Here is a 22,656-nt window from a genome sequence, read left to right as displayed (position 1 = left end):
ACCGACCACCCACCACCTCATCCACGGGTTTCCGAGGCAGGGCCACTGAGTGAGTGTGGAGGGAGTGTTCGTGTAGGGCCAACTAGAGCTTCCGGAGATGCCGGGATTGACCCTTCCTTGACATGTTCCTCCTCCCTTTTTTTTTTTTTAAATAACTTATTTACTTTTTATTTATTTTTTTCTTTTTTTAATATTTATTTATTATGTATACAATAATCTGTCTGTATGCCTGAAGGCCAGAAGAGGGCGCCAGACCTCTTTACAGATGGTTATGAGCCACCATGTGGTTGCTGGGAATTGAACTCAGGACCTTTGGAAGAGCAGGCAATGCTCTTAACCGCTGAGCCATCTCTCCAGCCCTACTTTTTATTTTATATACATTGGTGTTTTACCTGCAAGTATGTCTGTATGCAGGAATCAGATCCTCTGGAACAGGAGTTACAGACAGTTATGAGCTGTCATCTGGGTGCTGGGAATTGAACCTGGGTCCTCTAGAGGAATAGTCAGGACTCTAATTGCTGAGCCATCTCTCCAGCCCCTTGACCCTTCCTTGAAAAGGAAAATGCAACATAAAGGAATAAATGGAGCCCCAAGGGGAGGAGTCTGAGGCAGGGCAGCCAGTGAAACACAGGCTTCCTGGATTGTACTGTGGCTGTGTTTCAGGCCCCTTTGAGAAATATTCATACAAAAATTATTCAGTTTATCTGAAACTCTACCTAACTGAGCATCTTGTGTTATTAGGAGCCTGTCCTGGCACTCACTCTATAGACAAGGTTGGCCTCGAACTCACAGAGATCCTCCTGCCTCTGCCTCCCGAGTGCTGGGATTAAAGGTGTGCACCACCACCTCTGGGATACAGTTGCTTATCTTGAGTGTGTGTATCTGTGCATGCAAGTGTGGACGCAAGAGGACAACATGCAAAAGTGTGTTCTCTCCTTCCACCACGTGGTTCCAATGAATTGAACTCAGGTCATCAGGCTTGGTGGCAAACACCTTAGCCCACTGAGCATGTCTCTAGACTTCTCTTATAATCTTATTTGCTAAATCTGGCAACCCTCATCTGAGGTCATAGTCACAGCCCAGCCTTTAGCTCTCCTATTTCTGAGCCATTTCTTCATATAGAGCCATGAAGGGTCACACAGTCCATCAAGGAGAGCAAACACCGCACACCTCCACAACCCTATACCACCTTTGGAAAAGCTGCTTTCATGTCCTTAGCATCCTACCAAAGCAGCATCGGCACAGGGACACAGTAAAGGGACAAAGTAGGGATAGAGTGTTCTCTAGCAATTCCTGGTTGGGGCCAGCCCCGGGCTCTAGCCACAGGCCAGAACAAAACACAAGCTCCTCGCTGTACACGGGTGTCCTAACACTTGAGAAGGTGAAGAACGGGAATCGTGAGTTTGAGGCCAGCCTAGGATATAGAGTGAGGCTCTTTTTTTTTTTTTTTTTTTTTTTTGGTTTTTTGAGACAGAGTTTCTCTGTGGTTTTGGAGCCTGTCCTGGAACTAGCTCTTGTAGACCAGGCTGGTCTCGAACTCACAGAGATCTGCCTGCCTCTGCCTCCCAAGTGCTGGGATTAAAGGCTTGCGCCACCACCGCCCGGCTATAGAGTGAGACTCTTAAAAAAGAAAACAAGCCAGGTAGCAGTGCTCACACCTTTAATCCCAACATTTGGGATGCAGAGGCAGGCAGATCTCTGTGAGTTCAAGGCCAGCCTGGACTACAGAGCGAGAGCCAGGACTGCCAGAGCTACACAGAGAAACTCTGCCTGGAAAAATAAAAACAAAACAAATGAAAAAAGGAAGAAAACAAAGAAAAACAAAACAAGTTCTATCCCAGAATCCCCTTCAGCTTTATAAGCACAGTCAAAGGCACCTAGGGACACAAAGCAAGGAGTGGGAGCCTTTCCTGGAACCCTTGAGATGAGCGGGCTGCCTGGGGCCTTTTCCAGGGCTCGGCGCCAGGAAAGAAGGGGAGCGTGCAGGAGCTGACTCCCCGGAGCCCACGCCAGGGCAGGCGACTACACCTCTCATAGTTGACATCGCACCCAATGAGGGGCTGGGTAGTGGTGTCGGCTTTGAAAAGCGATTTCAGCGCTGACTTCCTCAAAAATCCTTGCTGGCCTGGCTTCTAACTGGGGAACCCCATTACCCCTCAATTAAACCAGAGAAGGGCCAGCTTCCGTTCCCTAGAGGACAGACTTTTGGTGCTAAAGTGAGAACACTGCCCACTCCCTGGGACCACTCCCTGCTCCACCCAGCTCCACTCACCAGTGTAACCGCAGGGCGTGGAGGAAGGCCGAGAGGCCCTCCATGATCAGCAGAATGGCCACAGTCAGGGTGGCAAAGGCGGTGAAGATGAAGAACAGTAGAAACCCTCCGGCCAGACTCCGGACATTCAGGCCTATGTGGATCACCATGGTCCAGAGCACTTCAGAGAGCTCTGCAGAAGGGGAGACACGGGGTACAGCTGAACTGAGCAAAAGGGAGGATGAGACCTTTGCATTTCGCTCTGCCACTGTTAACCTGGAGAGTTCCTTGAAAACTGTATTCTTTTTTTCTTTTTTTTTCTGATTTTTAAAGACAGGGTTTCTCTGTAAAACCCTGGTTGTCCTATAGACAGGCTGGGTTCAAACTCACAGATCTGCCTGCCTCTGCCTCCCAAGTTCTGGGATTAAAGGCGTGCACCACCACCACCACCCATTAAAAACCATGTCTCTGCATTGGGGCAGCATCACTACAAACAGCTAACCTGCACAAGAGCGGACACACCTTATCTGCACTCATTCTTGGACTCAGGAACTGGACTGATGCCTGAAGTCTCCTGAGTTCCCGTGCTGGGGATGCCCCCACTGATCTAAGGAGTTCCCAGAGGAGGGGGAACTGGAGAGGACACACTCACGTGCATGCGCAAGGCTCAGGGCCCAGAGCCGCAGGTAGGAGGCCGTGTTGGAGATGCAGCCCAGGCAGTACTCGATGGTGTGGATGGCCTGGTGGACCATGGTGTCCGCAAAGTCAAACTGGCACAGGAGGAAACCAGAGGGGAGATCAGGCTAGGAGGGGAGCGTGCAGGAGCTGACTCCCCGGAGCCCACGCCCGGGCAGGCGACTACACCTCTCCTGGTTGACATCTCCCCTGATGAGGGGCTGGGTAGCGGTGTTGACTCCGAAAAGTGATTTCTGCAATGACTTCCCCCCAAATCGTTCCTGGCCTGGTTTCTAACGGGCACCCTAATATCCCCTGAATATGCTACACTGTATCTTTCTTTTTACACAGAGTTTCACTATATAGTTTCAGGCTAATCTTGAACTTGGAACCCCACCTCCTTATGCCGGCTTTGTGGTGTGTGCCACTGCATCAGAAAAGCTTTTTCTTTTCTTTTCTTAATTTTACGTGTTCTCTTTAAAAGACTTATTTTATTTTATTTTTGAGACAGGGTTTCCTCTGTGTATTCATAGCTGTCCTGGAACTCACTCTGTAGACCATGCTGGCCTTGAACTCAGAAGGTCCTCTTGCCTCTGCCTTCATAGTGCTGGGATAAAAGGTGTGCACCACCACTCGTCGGTCAGACTTAATTTATTTTTATTTTATGTGTATTAAGTGTCTTCCCTGCATGCAGATGTGTGTACTAGGTGTGTGCAATGCCCACAAAGGCCAGCAGAGGGCATCAGATCCTCTGGAATAGGAGTCTGTGAGTCTCCATGTGGGTGACAGGAATCGAACTCAGGACCTCTGGGAGAGCAGCCAATCTCTTAACCACTGACTATCTCTCCAGCCCCCACAGCGTGTATCTTTTTATTATTATTATTATTTTTTTTATTTTCGAGACAGGGTTTCTCAAGCTATCCTTGAACTAGCTCTTGTAGACCAGGCTGGCCTCGAACTCACAGAGATCCACCTGCCTCTGCCTCCCCATGCATGCACCACCACCGCCCGGCACACAGTGTGTATCTTAATGATCTTTTCAACAAATTTTTCTCTCCCTGGTGGGATCTGATCTCTTCAGTGGCATGCTGCGTCAAGAACCATGCCTTATTACTATTTTGGAGTCCTGCTGCTGTGATTAAATACCCCGACAAAAGCAACTGAGGGGAGAAAGGTTTATCTGGCTCCCAGTTCAGGGTGCAGTCATCATGTCGGGGAAGCCAAGGCAGCAGACGCTGAAAGAGGCAGAGAGCAATGGACGCATGAGCTGTTTGCCTTTCGCTCAGTCCGGGACCCCAAGCCAGGGAATGGGGCACCTACTTTTGAGCTGTCTTCCCCCTTCAGTTAGCCCAGCAGTGACAACCTCTCACAGGCATGGCCAGGGGCTTGTCTCACAGCCGACGTGCCTTACAGTGGAGCGCCTCTGCTTAGAATACGGCAAGGGCAGGCACGAAGAAGCTACTTGCACACTGGGTCCCACAGCCTCCTTATTTACTCTTTTCAGCATTTTGAGACTGAGACAACCTCCTTCTTCTGTGACTTCTGAAATGATCACCTAGGGAAACTTTGTCAAAAGTCCACTGATTTCCACATGAAGAGCTAATTGGAAATTAATGTAGGCGTGGCTGGCATGGTGGCTCACACTGTAAGCCCAACACTGAGGAGGCTGAAGTGAGCAGTCTGAACAACACAGTGAGACCCTGCATCTGGGGGGGAGGGCATTGGACTTCCCACAGGGCAGGGTGCCCTGCCATCTCTTAAGACTGGAGAGGGTGGGGCTGGAGAAATGGCTCAGTGGTTAAGAGCACTGGCTGCTCTTCCGAAGGTCCTGAGTTCAATTCCCAGCAACCACATGGTGGCTCACAACCATCTGTAATGAGATCTGGCGCCCTCTTCATGCAGGCAGAATGTTGTATACATAATAAATAAATAAAATCTTTAAAAAAAAAAAGACTGGAGAGGGTGGGAGGAGGGTGAGTGGGGAAGCGGGAGGGGAATGGGAGGAGGGGAGGAAGTGGAAATATTTGAATTGAAAAATAATATATTTGAAACCAAACAGGTGTGCCTGGGAGCTAGGGATGCAGCTCAGAGAACACTTGCCGAGCGTGCCCGGGGTTCAGTCTTCAGTGCTGCATGGAAGGGGGTTGGGGAGAACTCGGGGTCTGGAAGAAGTTTTCAGAGTCCCCTTTAGGAGCAGTTTTCTGAACTTGGTATATTCTAGAAAGCTTAGGAGGAGAAACAGAATGTCTACCACAGAGCAGGGCATAGTTTTCTTTCTGATATAACTCCTCCAAGCCCCGCACAAGATCAATCGCCAGCCTCAGCTCCTGGGCTCGGCCAGCTTCCCCATCCTCATATCTGGGCCTGTCTTATGCTATAGTCTCTATAGTGTGTGAAGGGGCTGGGCTGGAAAGTCATAAGAGTGTGGCCAGTAGGAAGAGGAGACACTTCCAGCAAGTCACCCTGGGGAAACGCCTCACTTCCAGTCACCTCTGCCTAATCCTGTGAGTTTCTGGACTTTTCTATAAGCCTCTTACTCTGAAAATGAGGAGCCCTTGTTATGTTATCCAGAGCTCGCTGGTTCAGCAGTGCTGTAAGAAGCCTTCCCACCCCGGCTGCAGGAACTGCCAGGAAGAAAGCCCAGAAATCAGGGAAAGCAAAACACTTTCAGTGTTTTCACATTTGACCCGATTTTCTCTCACTAAAAAAAAGGAGAACCATGGGGCTGGAGAGGTGGCTCATCGGTTAAGAACACTGGCTGCTTTTCCAGAGAACCCAGGTTCAGTTCCCAGCACCCACATGGCAGCTCACAACCACCTGTAACTCCAGATCCAACACCCTCGCACAGACATACATGCAGGAAAAACATCAATAAAAATAAATTATAATTTTAAAAAAGGAGAACCATAGTCAGGATAGACTATGTGAGAAAAGGGTATTTTCAATAAAAGAAAAAAAATGAAATAAAAAGGGAACCAGGTATAGCTGTGGAGACCTGTGGTCCCAGGACTTGAAAGGCAGAGGCAGGATGGTGAAGAGCTCAAGGCCATTCTTAGCTGCACAGTGAGTTCTAGGCTAGCCTAGGCAATAGGAGACACCACATGCCCATCACAGTAGAAAGGATAGGAGGGGAAACCTTCACTTCCAGGCAATACCCCTGCTTTCTCTTTTCCTTCCTTCGCATCTCCCTAGAAATGTTTTCTCAGGGGAGATGAGAATTAAGGGAGAAATCCAGGCAAGCACTTGGAAGGGGCCCGTCCTTGGCCACAGGCTGAACATAGGCATCTCTGATGTGATGGCAGTCACTTTCCAGCCTCCGCCTGGCCTCTCGTTCCTCCTCCAGAATGGCTTCTCTATAACGGTTACATCATCTCCCGGTGGCTGTACTTCGTGGTGTCTGTCACTGGGGCTGCTTCCTTCCTGCCTGAGAGTCTTCCTCCTCCTGACATTCCAAAATGTCCCGGTGTCACAGCCTCACCCCTAAGTCTGTTCTGTAGGGCTGGCACAGGCTCGCTGGGCACCTCATCTCTCTCCTGGTCACAGCCCCACATCCAGCCAGGGCCTTCCCTTCCAAGCCCTGTGACGGGCTTCTCTTTAAGCTATGCAGTCCCTTCCTGAATCACATCACACTACAGGATGTCTGTGCCCCCAGGCCGCGCCCTGTACTCTACAGCTCCACTCAGGGTCTCCAGCAGTGTCCCTGCACCCCAGCTTCACTACTCTGACGATTACTGCCACCAAAATGAAGCAACAACTACTGTCACCCTCCGCCAACACCTCTTCTCATGAGCTCCCCAACTCCCACATCAGCTCCAGCAGAGCTGAACCACTGCTGAGCACGGGCTTGGCCTACAGCTAGGCCTTCATCTTCTAATGCTGCAGATGGTGGTGGCTCTGCCCCTCCTCCTCTCTCCCTGCCTCCAGACACCCCTGCTTGGCCAGCCTCAGCTCAGGAGGAGGAACCTAAGGGAATCCTTTTCCACACTTCTTCCTGTTTCACCCCAGCGCCTGTCAGGTACCCTTCTGTGCCCCCACAGCATCCTGGGCACACATGCACCATGCTGTCTTTCTCCAGACTGTCTCCCCACCTTGTCTGCAACATCCTTAAAGGCAAGAGCTAGTTTTCCTCTCTCCATTTTTTTTTTTTTTTGTTTTTCAAGACAGGGTTTCTCTGTGGTTTTGGAGCCAGGCTGGTCTCGAACTCACAGAGATCCGCCAGCCTCTGCTTCCCGAGTGCTGGGATTAAAGGCGTGCGCCACCACCGCCCGGCCTCCTCTCTCCATTTTTATAGCACTCAACACAGTGCCTGACACGCGACTGCGCAGATGGGAGGGTGGGTGGGAATGAGGTGATGAGAGCAGCTGGTGAGAAGACACAGCAGGGAGAGGGGCCGCTGACCCTTGCTGAACCATTACAGCCTTCAAAGATTTCCTAGATATCAGTCGTCTGGGTCTGGTTTGGATCTGGACTAAGTGTCTCCTAAGGCAAGGGCACAATTGCCCTGCCTGGGGAATCAAACGCGTTTACATCCAAGCAACTGGGGAGTTACAGAAGCAGGTCACGCCGCTTTCTAAGAAACGGCTTTGAGTGAAATCATCACATAAATGTCAGTTACCTAAATTTGGCTGTGGAGAAGCAATGCCAGGCAAAGACAAAAGTTATGACTGGCAGACGCCAGGGAGAGGTAATTTCCTGAGTGTGATCAGTGGCAGGGAGGGGGAAGGCTACACCACAGCCTGTCTTCGTGACTGTCCACCTCCCAGGGACATGGCTATAAATGAGGATTAAACAGCCATATGAATGGCCCCAGACAGCTGACTAGAACATTCTGCTGCTGCTGAAGGTACTGGTACACAATGAGGGAGGCATCTGGAAAGCAGTGTTGTTGGAGGTGGCGATACCGGGAAAGGGCCAGGTCCCTCAGCAATGTGGAATCCCACTCATCCCCTCAACCATGCCAGGCAGCTCAGGCAGCAACTATGCACAGACACCTGGTCCAGGAGTGATGGTTGTTGATGCAGGCAAGGGAGCCTCTCCAGCCATCAGGGAGAACAAACGCTGCCTGTTTTGACACAGAACAGCAAAGGTTTTCCCACGGCCATGCACTGCCCCTTGGAGAGACCAGGTGAGGGAAGAGGACGGTTCATAGGTACAGGATGTTAGAGAGAAGTCTGGGGGAAAGATGCAAACAGTGAGGGAAGGCCTTCAGAAACTTATCTGAAAATCTGCATGTTGGTACATGAACCACTCTAGATGTGGCCTGAACATTTACCTGTCTTTCCATTCTACTTTTCATATTAACATATGATAGCCTTTCATGGAGATGGATTAGTTTTTCCTGAATGTGTCTGAGAGACAAAGCTCATTTTGAAGGTGGTTCACTTTTCAACCAGGTCACGTGAAGCTAAAACTGACTCCAAGCAAGGGTCTTGTGGCCCCAAGTTGAAGCATCACCAAGCTGATGGGGGAGCAGCAAGAAGAGGCTGGCTGCATCTCAGACAGGGAGGAATGGTAAGCTTTGCTTGCGAGCACTCAGAGGAGCAGGGTGGGGACCACTACCCCCGGTGGCAGAGCAACCAACGCATCACAGGAGAGGAAGTGGAGACCCGTGAGACTTAACCCCGTGAGTGGTGACCTCAAGAATGCCAATACAGACATTACTTGCAGCTTCTTCAAAGCCAGTTCCAGAGGTATTAGATCAGCAGCCAACAACACAAGGACAGAGGTGACCGACATGAGATGCAGTTAATGGAGATGGAACTTCAGAACGTGGGCTCACAAACTGGTTAGACATGGCCAATGAGATGCAGGATGCATGGCGTCATGTGTGTGGCCCCAGGGTGGAGTAGGGTTGGCAGAGTGAGCACAGGATGGGAAAAGAGAAGCCCCAGATAGACACAAAGGCTTTGGTCTTACCACTTCGTCCTCGGTAGGCTTGAAAACACAAATTCACACTTAGTGGGAAGCTGTAGCGCACACAAGGTCACAAGCTACGAGCACGCACTATTGCCTGTTTGGTGGGGGGGAGGGTGGCTAAGGGCTAAGGTGCTGCAGGCGCTCCTCCTTAGCATGCACGCCAAGGGAAATCACAGAATTAAGATACATGTTTTTAAAGGCACCCTGACATCTGTAATTAAAAAAAAAAAAAAAAAACAACTCATAGTCAAAGTGGCTAGCCTGAAAACTGCAGCCTGGGTCCCTCACTGCTATTTGATTTGCTTTAAAAATACTATAATACTAGGTGAGAGTACTAGTCCAGCTTGGAGGCGCCGTGCCACGAGTGCTCGGGCAATGAGAGCAGATCTGAAAGAGCTGAAATCGGAAGCAGAGTCAAAGAAAGGCTAGGCTGGCCTGACTCCTTTCCACTCTCACTCTAAAAAGAATTCAGATAACAAATTTTAAAAGCTCTTTAAAAACAAACAAAAAACCCTGGATCAAGAACACATCGATGGGGTAGGTCTCAAAAAGAAACCCTGAGTATAGCTGGGAAGCAGTGTGACCAAGGATTCTTGGGAGGATCGGAGGATGAAGAAGCTACTCTGAAGGCTCCTGTGTCTCTGCTAACAAGAGGTGGGATGCTGGGTGCTGCCTGGGTGGAGGAGAGCAGTTAGTAGTTGAGGTCCCATGCAGTGCCCCACAGACTGGCGGAATTCAAGAAGAGCAGAGCAAAGCTGCATGGGTCTGTGGCTGCCCCTGGAGATTAGAGCAGGCCCCACCAGGCATTGCTGCGACAGCCTAAGCAGGCCAGACGGCGGCCAATCATTAGTAGCTTTATTTCTCAAGGAGATGATTGAGTAAGCCTCTTAGAAAACAAGACTAGCGCTGTCCAGGTTAGGAGAGGAAGCCCGCACCACTGGATCTTACCTCGTCTGCGTCCTCTGAATGGGTGGAGAGCTGGTCATGCTGAATAATCTCAGCATCCTCCTCTGTCGGTCCGTTGCCCACCCTGATCCCACCAAAGTTGAGAGTTCCCTACACAGATGAACAGAAAGAGTAGTATTCGCCTGGGCTTTAATGTGGCACTCTGTGAGGTGGGGAAGGGTGATGGTTAGTACATACAATCCTCTGAAAGGCAAACATCCTAACAACAAAAGAGACACCCACCGACTGAACAAGCTAAGTGAAAACAAGTAACTGCCCCACCCCAACCACCACTGCTCTGGCCCCCATGAGCGACAGCCTGTGTTTACCACCTCATCCGGCAACACCGAGATGAAGCACCCTTGCCCTGGTCAATGCTAATGGAGCTCTGTGTGAATGGGAAGCTGAACATGAACACACTCTCATTACAAGAGTGCTGGACCTGTAAGGTCTGTGAGGGCCCAAGTGCTGGTGGGACTGAAGATTAAATTGTGCAAGTAGGGTGTGGGGGGACAGATGACAGCAAATGACGGGATGAGTACGCGCAGATCTGACGTGCTTTCAACAGGGCCCGAGGTTCCAGTGGCCTCTCCCAGAAATGCACCTGTCTGTCTAGGAACAAAGGTCCCTAGGTCAGGGAGAAAAACAAACAAAACAACATCCTAACAGACACTCATTTGTGGCTAAAGAATACTAAGTTTTAAAAATGTAAAATAAACCGGAGGGTTCTGGGTGGAGCAGAGGGGAATTAGGAAGCAGCCCCTGAACTACTTCCCATGGGCTCTGTCAACCCAAAGCTCAGCACCGCTTGCCTGCACTGTGACATGTCCAGTAAGCTCCAACAATGTGTCCGCAGGGTTGGGAACGTCCCTGCGGTCTCCGTCCTTAGTTTCACCCTTTGGAACACCTCTTCCACTATGCTCACTGACCAGTTCAGCCCCCAGTGTCTATGTAGACAGGCTCCTTTTTTCTTATAGGAGCTGTCCTACAAGGTTGGTCGTAGGAACAGCTACAGGAAGAGCACTTGGAAACTACATTTTCTTTCTTTTTCTTTTTTGGTTTTTTTGAGAAAAGTGCTTCTCTGTGTAGCCCTGGCTCTCCTGAAACTCACTCTGTAGAACAGGTTGTCCTCAAACTCAGAGATCCACCTGCCTCTGCCTCTTGAGTGCTGTCCCTCCCAGCTGGAAGTTACATTTTTAATAGATCCTCATATGCTATCCCCAGAAAGTATATATTCAGTAGGTCTGGGGTGGGGTACAGGATTGCATTGCTGAATAAATGGTATAATCATTGTGAAGGGTACTCCAAAATAGGAAATACATTGCACCCATGGAGATCAACAGTCCCACTGCTAGGCCACCTATATTTACAAACTCTGGTAAGATACATATGAATCAGGGTATTCTCTACATTATTATTTATAATAGCAAAAATTGGAACAAGTATCATATCCATCATTGGCAGTGAAGATGTAATTTCAGCATATCCAGCAGATTCTAGGGCATGCTGGGTACCATAAAAAGCCTGGGGACTACTATGAGGACAACCTCTGAGATACACAAGTACCACATCCATCACCAACAATGATGACATAGTGTCAGCATATCCAGAGGATTCTAGGGCATCCTGGGAACCATGAAAAGATTAGGGACCACTATGAAAACAGCCTCTAAGATACACCAAGAGGTAGAAAAGTGATTCGGTTTAAAGCATCTCTCTCTTTCTAGGCATACATGTCTACACATGTACCGACAGATGACAGACACGTGCTGAAGGCCAAGCCTGACGGCAGTGCCCTGGAAGAGGATCGTAGTGGGGACTGAGGTCTCTTCTTAGTTAGTGGTACAGGCTTTCTCCAGCCAAAGTATACCCCATTGCTTGCTTTCCTTCCTTTTCTTTCTTCCTTCATGCCTCCCTTTCTTAGATCACGGAATTATGGGCCACTTAATTTTTTTTTCTTCAATTCATCTGTTTGATCCAGATTCAAAGTTCACCAGGTAGTTCTGATATACAGTCAGGTTTGGGAACCACGGAAGCCTAAGCACTCCCAGGCTGGGTACAGAAGACACCTTGCTGCCTCCAAAGGGAGGACTCTAAGCATTACAGAGGGTGCAGGGGAGACTCCATTGTATCTTGACCTGGGTTCTACAGGGTGGAGGAGGAAGGGCTTCAGAATTTGGGATTCCCCAAACAGAGGCCATGTCTAAAAGGTTTCTCTAGCCAACAGAAGAAGTGAGAACAGGCAGGTTGGACCTCCCAGCCAGACTCTAGCGAGTATCCTGTAGAGCACAGGGAATAAGAGCTCCAGGAAAGAGATGGGAGACACCCCAGCAAGGATTAGAAAGCTGAACTGTGATAACGCCACTCACAGAGACAACCAAGGAGACAAGAAGCAGAACAGAAGTAGATCTGTGCTCTTAGCCTCAGCCTCGAGAGAGATTCAGCTACAGAACCAGTGACTAAGATGACCCCAGTGTGAAAGCTTCCAGATGAGCAGGGCTTTTCTGTGGAGTTTATCATGGAAGATGGCACCAGACTTAAAGGCGTCAAGAACTTCCCAGATGCACCTTGAGATGCTGAGATAGAAGACTACGTGGAAAGAAAATCAGCGATGGGCAGTACTTGAAAATCATTTCAAATAGCAAGATTAAAGTTGCATCTGGCACAGACATGCATTTTCCTTAAAGAAGTATATTGCTAAATAGGGCAATCCCAGCCAGGGAAACTGAAAATCTGGAATGTTGGATTACACAGATCCTACTGCATTCTAAGATGCTGGTGAAAAGATGGTTTTTGAGGACAAATGCTCACATGCCTAACGTTCAAAGTGTGGTCACTGGAATGGAAGTTAGGATTAGAGGAGGGGAATGCCAGACAGATGGATTTGGTTGCTCTGACAGGTGTGTAGCATGCAGGAGACACACGCAAGAGGGGAGGGCTCAGTACACAAGGGCATTGGGATCCCAGGAAGGGAAAGAGATACAGACCTTCTCTAAGGAAGGCAAGTTATGGTCACGTATCCTTTAAAGATGGACTCTCAAGTACGGAGACATCAACGAAAGAGTCTGCGCCCTTCTTGCCTCCACACTGAAAACTTACCCCACACATGGTCACAAAATACAGACTTAAAAGTGGGTGAGTCCAAAAGCTGCTGTCTTCGAGTAAGATGATGGGACCCGAGGAGAGACAGAAGCCACTTTGCTCCCGAGGGCAGGACTGTACTTACACATTTGAACGGAAACTTAGCAGGCCAATGGTAAAGATGATACCTGAATCTATTCCTAAGAGGTGGAAGGCTCCTCTGTCATCGTCTCAGTGAGCAACAAGGACGCACTTCTTGAGAGCGCAGGTCCCACGCTCTCAACAGCATTAAAAAGGAACTCGGGTGCACTGTTTGCCACTCGTTAGACAAACATTGACTCGGCTGGAGTTAATTGACTCACTGTTGCAGCCGATGCTGCCTCTAGTCCCTGTTGGCTCGGGGTTGGGCTGACTGGGGCCTCCACGGGTTGCCCTTCCTGATAGTGAATGGGAGAAAAGAAGAAGGGAGAAGAGAACGAAGAGGGGGGGAGGGGAAGGAGAGACGAATGGAGGTACATGAAAGGATGAAGATGGTCGGAAAAGGGAGAAGGAGGGTCTTGTAACTCAGCTGCTCTCCAACGGGAAGGGTCATCTCACAGCCACAGGAACCATGCAACAAGATCTCTAGGGTTTTCCCAGGCAGTGCAGTACAGAAGCATTATTGGATAGCCAGAAACTACACGCAGTATTGAACGCTTGGCAAGCTTAACTCTGTATGTGTGTAGAGCTGGTATACACACATGCATTAAGTAAACACCTGTGTGTGCAAAGGCTGCATTTTAAAAGAAGAAGAAAAGACCAGTGTGCTTTAAATCAGACCCTTTCCCAGATGTTCTGGTCCGTGAAAGCATCATGGTCTCATTTTTTAAAAAAAGTGTCTTGGTGTCAGTCCTGTGGCTGGCCAGGCAAACCACACGAGTGGGTTTGCTCTCTGCAGCTCGTCTAACCCTGTTTTGGCTGACACTGCATCCAGACAGGCCCAGGCCTGGACTCTGCTGGGGACAGCATGAGTAACTCATGACCAAGAGAGGTAAAAACATGACTTATTCACTCCAATCCAGTCATTTGAAGTTGGAATTCAGGTGTCTGAGCCACTGGCAGGCCCGGTGTTCATGCTCGTATGTAACACAATGCATTTTAAGAATGCATGCATGTGTGCACCATTAATTATGTCCTCTGAGGAACTGCCTTGATCTTAAACAAGGAGAAAGTCTAGTAACCTCCAGCTATGGAAATATACTCACCAAATGCTTCTTCCGCAAATACTGATGGCGCAGGATCAGGGGCTTAAAGAGCAGCATCCAAGGGACGCAGAGCATGGCAACCACTATGAGGAAACACTGAATCCCTTTCTGCAAAGTGAGAGACAAGGTGCTTCATACAGTCCATTAGTCACACGGTTTCCAACCACAGCACAAATTTCCTCCCAAACAGTATTTTCTCACTGTCTATGATCATTACCTGGTTCTCTAAGTAATGAGCAGGTGCCATGAGAAACCCAGTGACTGTCCCACAAAACGGTAGTTCTAAATTCTGCTCCTTTTCCTCACTACTCATCTAATTGTTTGAGACACGTCCTCATTATGTAGTTCAGCCTGGCCTGGAATTCACTAGTTAGCCCAGGCTTGCCTAGACCTCTGGCTCCTCCCACCTCAGCCTGCCGAGTGCTGGGATTACAGGCCTATGGCACTGAGCCCTACAAATTCTATCCTTTACAGCCAGGATTAACGGGAGCCCTCCCGAGCTAAGAGGGGTGGGGGAGTGGTTTGAGTATATGTGGTGATATGAGCTGAAAGCCATTTACTACAGAACATGTTTCTAGACTTTCTTCAGGTCAGAGTGACATGTGGCTTACAACACCCCTCCTCTAGGGCTGACGTACCTGTCCCGAGTACAGCATCGCATTACCAGACTCTGGGTAGGAGAAGAGGAACATGTTGATGAAGTGGATCAGGAGGCTTGGTGCATTCCTAGATGAGTGGACATCGTAGGCTGTCCACTTATAGAAGATAAGGATGACCAGGTAGCCAAACAAGGAGGTCATGAAGATTACTTCAGGGATGAAGCCAAAGTAGATATTCAGGGGCTTCTTGAAATAGCTAAGAAGGAAAAGAGGAAAATGGTGTGAAGGGTTAGCAGGCCCCTGGCACTCCTTCACTGACATGAGTGCTCGATAGATTTTTTTCCACGTGCTGCTTGTCCCCTCAGCCCTGCCTGTGTCAATTTAATTACAGCCAGAAGCGCTGGAGACAACAGAGGCAACATCTCCAAACTTGTGGCCTCGAATGCCTCCAGAACCACATCCACCACTTTGAGAAAGTGCCTGGAAAATCTAATATATGGATTTTGTATGAATTACACATCAAGGAAGAAGCAATGGGGTTGGAGAGAGGGCTTATTAGTTAAGAGCACTTACTGCTCTTGCAGAGGACCCAAGTACAAATTCCCAGCACCCACATCAGACAGCTCTCAATCTCAGGGGACTCCAGCTCCACGAGAACCCCAATACACATGTACATACCCCCTCACACAATTCAAAATAAAATTAATACATATTCTTAAAAAATTCACTTAAGCCTGGGGTTTAGATCCATCGTTCAGTGTCTATCTGGTAGGTACAAGGCCTGGGTCAATCATCATCATCAAAAGAATTTGCTAAATCGAATGAAAATTGCTGCATCTTTTTCAAAGATCTTTTTCGCGCCTATGAATGGTTAATAACTGATATCAAGCCCCATTTAAGCCCACAATGTTTGTATAATATAAGCGGCTTCTACAATATAGAATGGGGCTCTGAGTCACTGATTCCTCTGCAAAGGTGTGATGACCTCTTTAGGCAAAAGTATTATCTGAGTAACACAGTCTTCTGATGACAGGGACAGGGACTCACATGTGGTTGAAAAGGCTCAGGCTGACTCCAAAGAGCATGTGGATGATCCCGAGAATAACAGACATCTTCATCTTGAAGGAGTTAAGGAAGGTCAGTTTATTGGTTGCGATGTTCCAAATCTGTTACAATGTAAGAAAATCAGAAGGTACTATACAAAGAATTCTTAAGTGGAAAAATACTATCCATCTACCTGAAAAAATACCCTTTTTTGCTATGGAAAATTCTAAACAATGTATCCAGACAAAGAGGACACTGAAACAAACTCTGAAGTGCCTATCAGTCAGCTTTGCTCATGTGCACCCATGATCTTGCCTCACTGTGTCGTCTCCCCACTTCCGTATCACTCTGGGGCAAGGCTGAAACAGTAGTCTAGTGTTTTACTTATAAATATTTCAGTATGGCTCTCTAAAATAAGGCTTCTTTGAAAAACATGGCCACAATACAGCCATCATATCATAAAAGTATCAACAATGATATTTTGTGTGTGAGTGCCAGAGTCTGAAGCCAGGGTTTATACATTTTGTGCTGGGGACATAACTTAGTGGTTAGAGTGCTTGCCTAGCGTGCCTGAGACCCTGGGTTTCATCCATACAAATACAGAAAATGAAAAGAAAATATTCTCATACAACACAACCCAAAGAGACACTAATTTGTTACTTATATGTTGAGAAATGATGATAGAAAAACATTATTTGTATCCATAATTATACCACTGTATTTCTATAAAAACAAAAAATCTTGTATGTACATTTTTTTTTTGTTTCTTGTTTTTTTTTTTTTGAGATAGGGTTTCTCTGTACTTTTAGAGCCTGTCCTGAAACTTACTCTGTAAACCTGGCTGGCCTCTCTCTCCCAAGTGGTGGGATTAAAGGCTTGAGCCACCACTTCCCGGCTGTATGTGCATTTTTAAAAAACTCTAACTTTTAACATATCTTATATTAAAAATATTTAAAAACACTTTGAGTGTGTCTATGTGTATGTGTGCACATGGAGGCTAGAGGCCGATGCTGAGCGTCTTCCCTAGTCGCGCCTCACATGGCTTTTTGAGGCAGGGTCTCTCGCTGATCCCAGCATTCACTGATTCGGCTAGAGGCTGGTCAGTGATGCCCCAGGCTCGGCCTGTCTCTGCTCCATAGTGCTGGGGCTACAGGTGCATGCCAACATGCCTGTCTGCCATGTGGGTACTGAGACCTGAACCCATGTCCTCATCACACGCACTTCAGTGACTGAGCATCTCCCCAGCTTCTGTTTTAATTTTTAGTTCGTTTTTAGGGTTTTTGTTTTGTTGTTTTTGTTTCTTTTGGATAGTTTTACTACATAGCCTGAGCTGGTCTCATACTTGGGGTGATCTTACTACAGCAGTCTCCATAGTGCAGGGATTATAAATTATCCCCAACTTAAACCTCTCATTTCAAGATCAGTTAAAAACTTCAAAGCCGAGGCAGGAAGATTAAAAAGTTCAAGTCCTGCTTGAGCTAGAGAAGAGTTCAACGACAGCCTGGTAAGTATGTATCTCAAAATGGAAAAAAAAAAAAGTAAACTGAGGCTGGCATACAGCTCAGGAGGTAGAGCATTTGTCTAGCATGCACGAGGCCTTCAGTTCAATTCTTAGCACTCATAACAAACAAACAAGCACCAACCTTTGGGGAAAGCCACATGTAGGAAAGAGGCACACTTACTGGATCAATGCCAAACGGGTACGGTCCACCAAAAACTCCAGGGATAGCTGGGTTCAGCTGGAGAACAGAGCTTCCCAGAAGCGTCTCATCCCTGTCGGGTTAAAGAAAGTCATTTTTATTTTGGATCAAGGAAAGGAAACTACCAGGTCTAAACACCGAGCACAAAAGGAACTACTACAGTTATCACTGGCGGGGAGATGGCCCAGCAGGGACTGCTCGCCTGCAAGCTTGAGGACTCTGCATCCCCAGAACCTGCATGAAAGCCAGGCAGGTAGAGCGGCCCTTATGGGGGTGGGGAGGTGGAGACAAATACGCTGGCAGGCCTAGCTGGACGGCAGCTCTAGGCTCAGGAGGAGACCAGAAGTCTCACCATGTGAGATGAGTCAGGAAGGGCCAACCGTGGGCCTCCACAAACACACGCATCTCCACACAACTGAGCTCACATACGTAAGTGCAAGAAGAAAGGAGGAATTCGTATCCAAAAACAAGAAGAAATCAAATCCAAAGAAAAGGTAAGCACTAATACATAACTAGGGAGGGAATTTAGGTAACTTGCTTTTAAGTTACAAACAAATAAATAGATTTTACATTAATTTACAGGCTCACATCTTGACACTTGCTGACAAATCATATAGTCTTTCACAGACTGGAACATAAGTGAGAAGAGACAGTGCTCCCTCTGAAACACCTTCTCAAGCTCTCCTAAAGGGGAGTTAGTTTACTGCTCGCTCGACAAGCCAGAGCTGGACATACAAGGAACTAGCTTAGATTTTTGGTTTCTGTAACTTACGTCCAGTTCCCGTCAGTGAACATTGGCCGTACACTCCACGATGACCCAAAGATATTCAGAGACTTGGAAAAACAGTCATTGTAGATGAGACCAGTGTAGATGGAGAATATTCCCATCAGAAGAATAATGTATCGACCGCTGAACACGGTGCTAAACATCTGAAGCCAGAGAGAAGGAGTTATCAGATCCAGTGTTGCGGCGTCCGTTGAGATACTACTACTTATACTATACCAACATGCACCAGTGCCCCCCATCCTGGCTCTGGAAGCTTCAACTAAAGATTAAAATATAAGGCTAAGACGACTGGGGGAGCATCTGGCATGGCAGAGCACTTGCCTGTGAGGCCCAACGGTCAAGCCCCACAACTACAAATGAAATAAGAATGTTAAAATAATTTTTGCATGCATAGCACATGGCCTCTTTAATATTCAAACAACTTTTATTCTTCCCTTTTTGTAAATTCATGGACTTTTAGACCACTACTGTCATCACGAATGCTTGAGATATTACTAAGTTCGATCCAGTGCAGGAGTCCCTGAAACAGTACCTCGTTCTCGTTCTTCTGGGAGAGGATTCGGCTCTCCCTCAACACCATCCATACAGCAAAAAGCGTCATCAAAATGCCGTGCCCGAAATCTCCAAACATCACAGCAAACAGGAAAGGGAAAGTGATGATGGTGTATGGAGCTAGGAGAAAAACGGAGAGAATCATGAGCTACAGAAAAGCATGGGTTCCCACATGCCCCACGCTTGTCTGGACTCTGAGGTGCACGGGAGCGGCTTCTTCCTCCATTCTGGATGAATGGACTCTCAGGGAACGTGGTCACAGCGAGAGCCACGCCCTCACAGAGCAGCTGATGGGTTGTGCTACAGCGAATACTTTACACTATGAAGATGACAGGAAATAGTGGGCCCCAGCACCCTGACAACATTAGCTGGTTGCTGCACTCCCTTCCTCCAGTTCAGGACTCTACTCTGGTTTAGGCCAGCTGTCGCCTCCCTGTGCAGCAACCCTTTCTGAGCTGATAAAGCCCTCAGGCAATAAAGGGAAGCCTGGAACCACAGCAGAGCAGGTCCAATAATGAATGTTCAGATTCTTGAGTGAATAACTGGCTGAATATGGAAGAGACTGGCTGGCCTGCGCCGAAAACAGTTATTATTCTACTTTCTGTCTAGCCTCAGGAAGTCATTCTAGAATGAATATAAGACATCTTAAACAAACAAACAAAAAAAAAAACATTTTGTTTAAGGAGCTCCACCAAAGCCAAGTGATATTTTGTTGCTACTTTGAGAGGCCAGGTATTTTGTAGCTCTGAGGACAGATACAAGAATACAATAAGAAGCTCTTAGAGAAGCATTATTCCGTGACGGATCTGTTTATATCTAATGGGCATGTTTGCAGCAATTGCACACCAGCTGAGATCTGGACATCTCTACAGCCATTGTCCAACGGGATTATTAGCAAGACACAGACCTTTAATCCCAGCACTTGGGAGGCAGAGGCAGGTGGATCTCTCTGAATTCTAGGCCATCCTGATCTACAGAGTGAGTTCAAGGATAGCCAGGGCTACACAAAAGAAATGCTGTCTTGAAAAACAAAAGACAAACAAAAAGAAAAAGAAAGAAAAGAGTGAAATGTTAGCTAAGTGTGGGAGTGCACCACCTTTAATCCTAGCACTATAGGAGGCAGACACAAGCAGATCTTTGTGAGTTGGAAGCCAATCTGGTCTACAAAGCAAGTTCCAGGTCACCCAGAGATATATGATGAGACCTTGTTTCATGTCTCAAAACAAAATAACCAAAAAAAAAAAAAAAAAAAAAAAAAAAAAAAAGATTTAAATTATTTTTAAAAAAATCATAGAATGTTGACATGGTGACAGAATGTTGCTATTTACAACGTTTGTATTAGAGAACTACACAATTAAGCGAACAAAAATATTGCAAAAAAAAAAAAAACCAAAACATTAATTAAGTTTGCGATTTTGTGCTGGCTGTATTCATAGCTATCCTAGGGCATATGAAGCCTATAGGCTGAGGACACCTGCTAGGGAGAAAAAAAAAATCAAATATTCTCACCTGGGTTTATCTCTCGGTAAGTCCCAATCCCATAAGCATCTACTATGTTTTGGAAGCCGTTTGTGAACTTGTTGGTTTTGTTGTACGTTGGGGGAGTCTGGTTTGTCTGCATCCTGTTCAGAATGGAGGGGACAGTAGAACCGCTGTGTTCCTAGGAAACATCAGTAGCATGTCAAAATTAGGCATCCTCCTGGCTATGCAGATACACATATGTATCACAATTCAAACTGCACACCTAAAACTTGTATCTTCTTTTATATAGTTACATTTCAATTAAACGAACAAGAAAGTCAAAATTGTTTTCTATCTCTCTCAGTCTTTGGAAGAACTGGGACTAGATCTAAAACCGACCACAGACGATTTCAGTTAAGTCTTGGTGCCAGGCATAGCCGCATCTGGTGCTCCAGGAAGCAGAAACAAGAGGACTGAAAGTCAAGGCCAGCCTGAACTATACAACACTTGAAAACAGCAGAAAACAAAGCAAACAGACTGGATATTTGCAGGCAAAAATAAATAAATACATACATAAATAAAAAGTGAGCTTCAATTAAGACTTAGAAAGTATATCATTATGGTGAAAAAATATAAACCAGGCGGTGGCATGCTTCAGGAGGCTGAGGAGGAAGGATCACTTAATTCAAAAGTTCAAGACCAAGGCCAGGCAGTGGTTGCACACACCTTTGTTGTTGTTATTGTTTTTATTTTTCGAGACAGGGTTTCTCTGTAGTTTTGGAGCCTGTCCTGGAACTAGCTCTTGTAGACCAGGCTGGGCCTCGAACTCACAGAGATCCACCTGCCTCTGCCTCCTGAATGCTGGGGATTAATGGCGTGCGCCACCACCTGGTGAGATATATTTTTTAAAAGTATGATATTTACAGGATGTGTGTGTGTGGGTGTATGCATGCTATAGCATGCACATGGAGGTTGGAGGACAACTCTGTGAAGTCACTTCTCTCCTTCCTTCTCCATGTGGGTTCCAGGGAACAGACTCAGGTTGCAAGCTTAAAGCATCTTTATACAATAAGTCATCTTGCTGGTCTCATGAACTGATTTCTTGCCCCTTCCCCACAAGACACACTGAGCCTGGAGACCCAGGTTCAAGTCCCTGGGAAAGTTACTTACTTCCATGGCTTTCTGATCCTGGGCTAAAAGATGTTTAAGGTCTCATCCGACCATGATCTTGACTCCATATACTTAAATTTATTGGGAGTTGGGGGCAATTTAATGAGTTTTGGTGACTGTGTGAGTCAAAAGAATGGAACCAGAAATCTGTCTTTTGGATTGTCCTGTTTATAAACTGAGTCCTTTTAAAAATAATTTATTTTTATTTTATGTGCATCGGTGTTTTGCCTGCATGTATGTCTGTGTGAGGGTGTCAGATCTGGGAGCTGCAGACAGTTGTGAGCCTCAGTGTGGGTGTTGGAAATTCAGCCAGTGTTAACTGCTGAGCCATCTCTCTAGGCCCTATAAACAGTTAATCATCATTTGCTGGAGAAAGGAAAACAAAGTACACATGAATGTGAATGTGTGTGTTTTGCATAACTGAAGTGGGACCCAGAGTGATGTTGCCATTTGGTTTAAGAATTAGGGGCTTGGTATCCCAGGATGCCTGGGCCTGGCTGGCCTCACCTACACTGTTTCCACACCCCAGGCCCACGAATGGCTGGAGTAGACAAAGTTGGAGGCAGTTCGAGACAACAACCAGGAGCATTTGCAGGAAATCCTTTAGGACCTAGCGCAGTTGGCGGAGCAGAGCAACACTGCCTGGTATGTACAGATGTATAAGGCCGTGGAAGCGGTGGTGCACACCTTTAATCCACCTGATCTCCGCGAGTTCGAGACCAGCCTGGTCTACAAGAGCTAGTTCCAGGACAGACTCCAAAGCTACAGAGAAACCCTGTCTTGAAAAAAAAAGATGTGTGCCACCACAGCCCAGCTCTGGTCTTGAACTCTTGAATTAAGCGATCCTTCCTCCTCAGCCTCCTAAAGCGTGCCACTGCTTGGCTTAAATTTTTTTTTTTTTTTCACCATAATGATATACTTCCTAAGTCTTAATTGGGGTCAGAGTTCTGGCAGGTGTTGGAAATACTCTATAGTGAGAGTGTGGTGCTGGCTGCGCATCAGCCAACGCTACAGCCACCGAGCTGTCGATGGTAAGAGGCTTTTTTTGCAGCCGTGAAATGCGCCCGAATAAACACAGAAAGACTGACAAGCGAGCTGCTCTCTGACCTTGCACCCCACCCATAAGGTTTGCTGTTTCCTGGAAAATATTTCTCAGAAAAACCCCAATTCTGCCTGGCATGGTGACTCATGCCATCATCCCAGCACCTGGGAGGCAGAGGCAGGGGGATCT

General features: G+C 47.2%; 1 protein-coding gene across 7 annotated transcripts in view; it reads right to left on the bottom strand.

The window, feature by feature from the left end:
* Atp6v0a1 (ATPase H+ transporting V0 subunit a1) overlaps positions 1-22,656 on the bottom strand; it is a 54,966-nt gene that overhangs the window by 5,322 nt on the left and 26,988 nt on the right. For 2 of the 7 annotated variants that reach the window (XM_041643994.1, XM_041643996.1), the window contains exons 11-22: positions 20,304-20,454; positions 18,775-18,914; positions 18,228-18,385; positions 17,438-17,528; positions 15,759-15,877; positions 14,751-14,967; positions 14,113-14,220; positions 13,231-13,305; positions 9,791-9,898; positions 8,843-8,860; positions 2,904-3,021; positions 2,273-2,444 (exon numbers count right to left, since the gene is read on the bottom strand). In XM_041643994.1, the coding sequence (XP_041499928.1) occupies positions 2,273-2,444; positions 2,904-3,021; positions 8,843-8,860; positions 9,791-9,898; positions 13,231-13,305; positions 14,113-14,220; positions 14,751-14,967; positions 15,759-15,877; positions 17,438-17,528; positions 18,228-18,385; positions 18,775-18,914; positions 20,304-20,454 (1,475 nt within the window). The remainder of the gene's footprint in view (positions 1-2,272; positions 2,445-2,903; positions 3,022-8,842; positions 8,861-9,790; positions 9,899-13,230; positions 13,306-14,112; positions 14,221-14,750; positions 14,968-15,758; positions 15,878-17,437; positions 17,529-18,227; positions 18,386-18,774; positions 18,915-20,303; positions 20,455-22,656) is intronic. The other 5 variants (XM_041643997.1, XM_041643999.1, XM_041643998.1 and 2 more) reach the window with 3 other exon arrangements.

Source organism: Microtus oregoni, unplaced genomic scaffold (assembly GCF_018167655.1).
Source record: "Microtus oregoni isolate MIOR12 unplaced genomic scaffold, Mior012 000091F_ref0000469, whole genome shotgun sequence".
In the NCBI taxonomy this organism is placed as follows: Eukaryota; Metazoa; Chordata; class Mammalia; order Rodentia; family Cricetidae; genus Microtus; species Microtus oregoni.
Note: the sequence above shows the minus strand (reverse complement) of the source record. Positions and strands in the feature narration are given on the sequence as shown.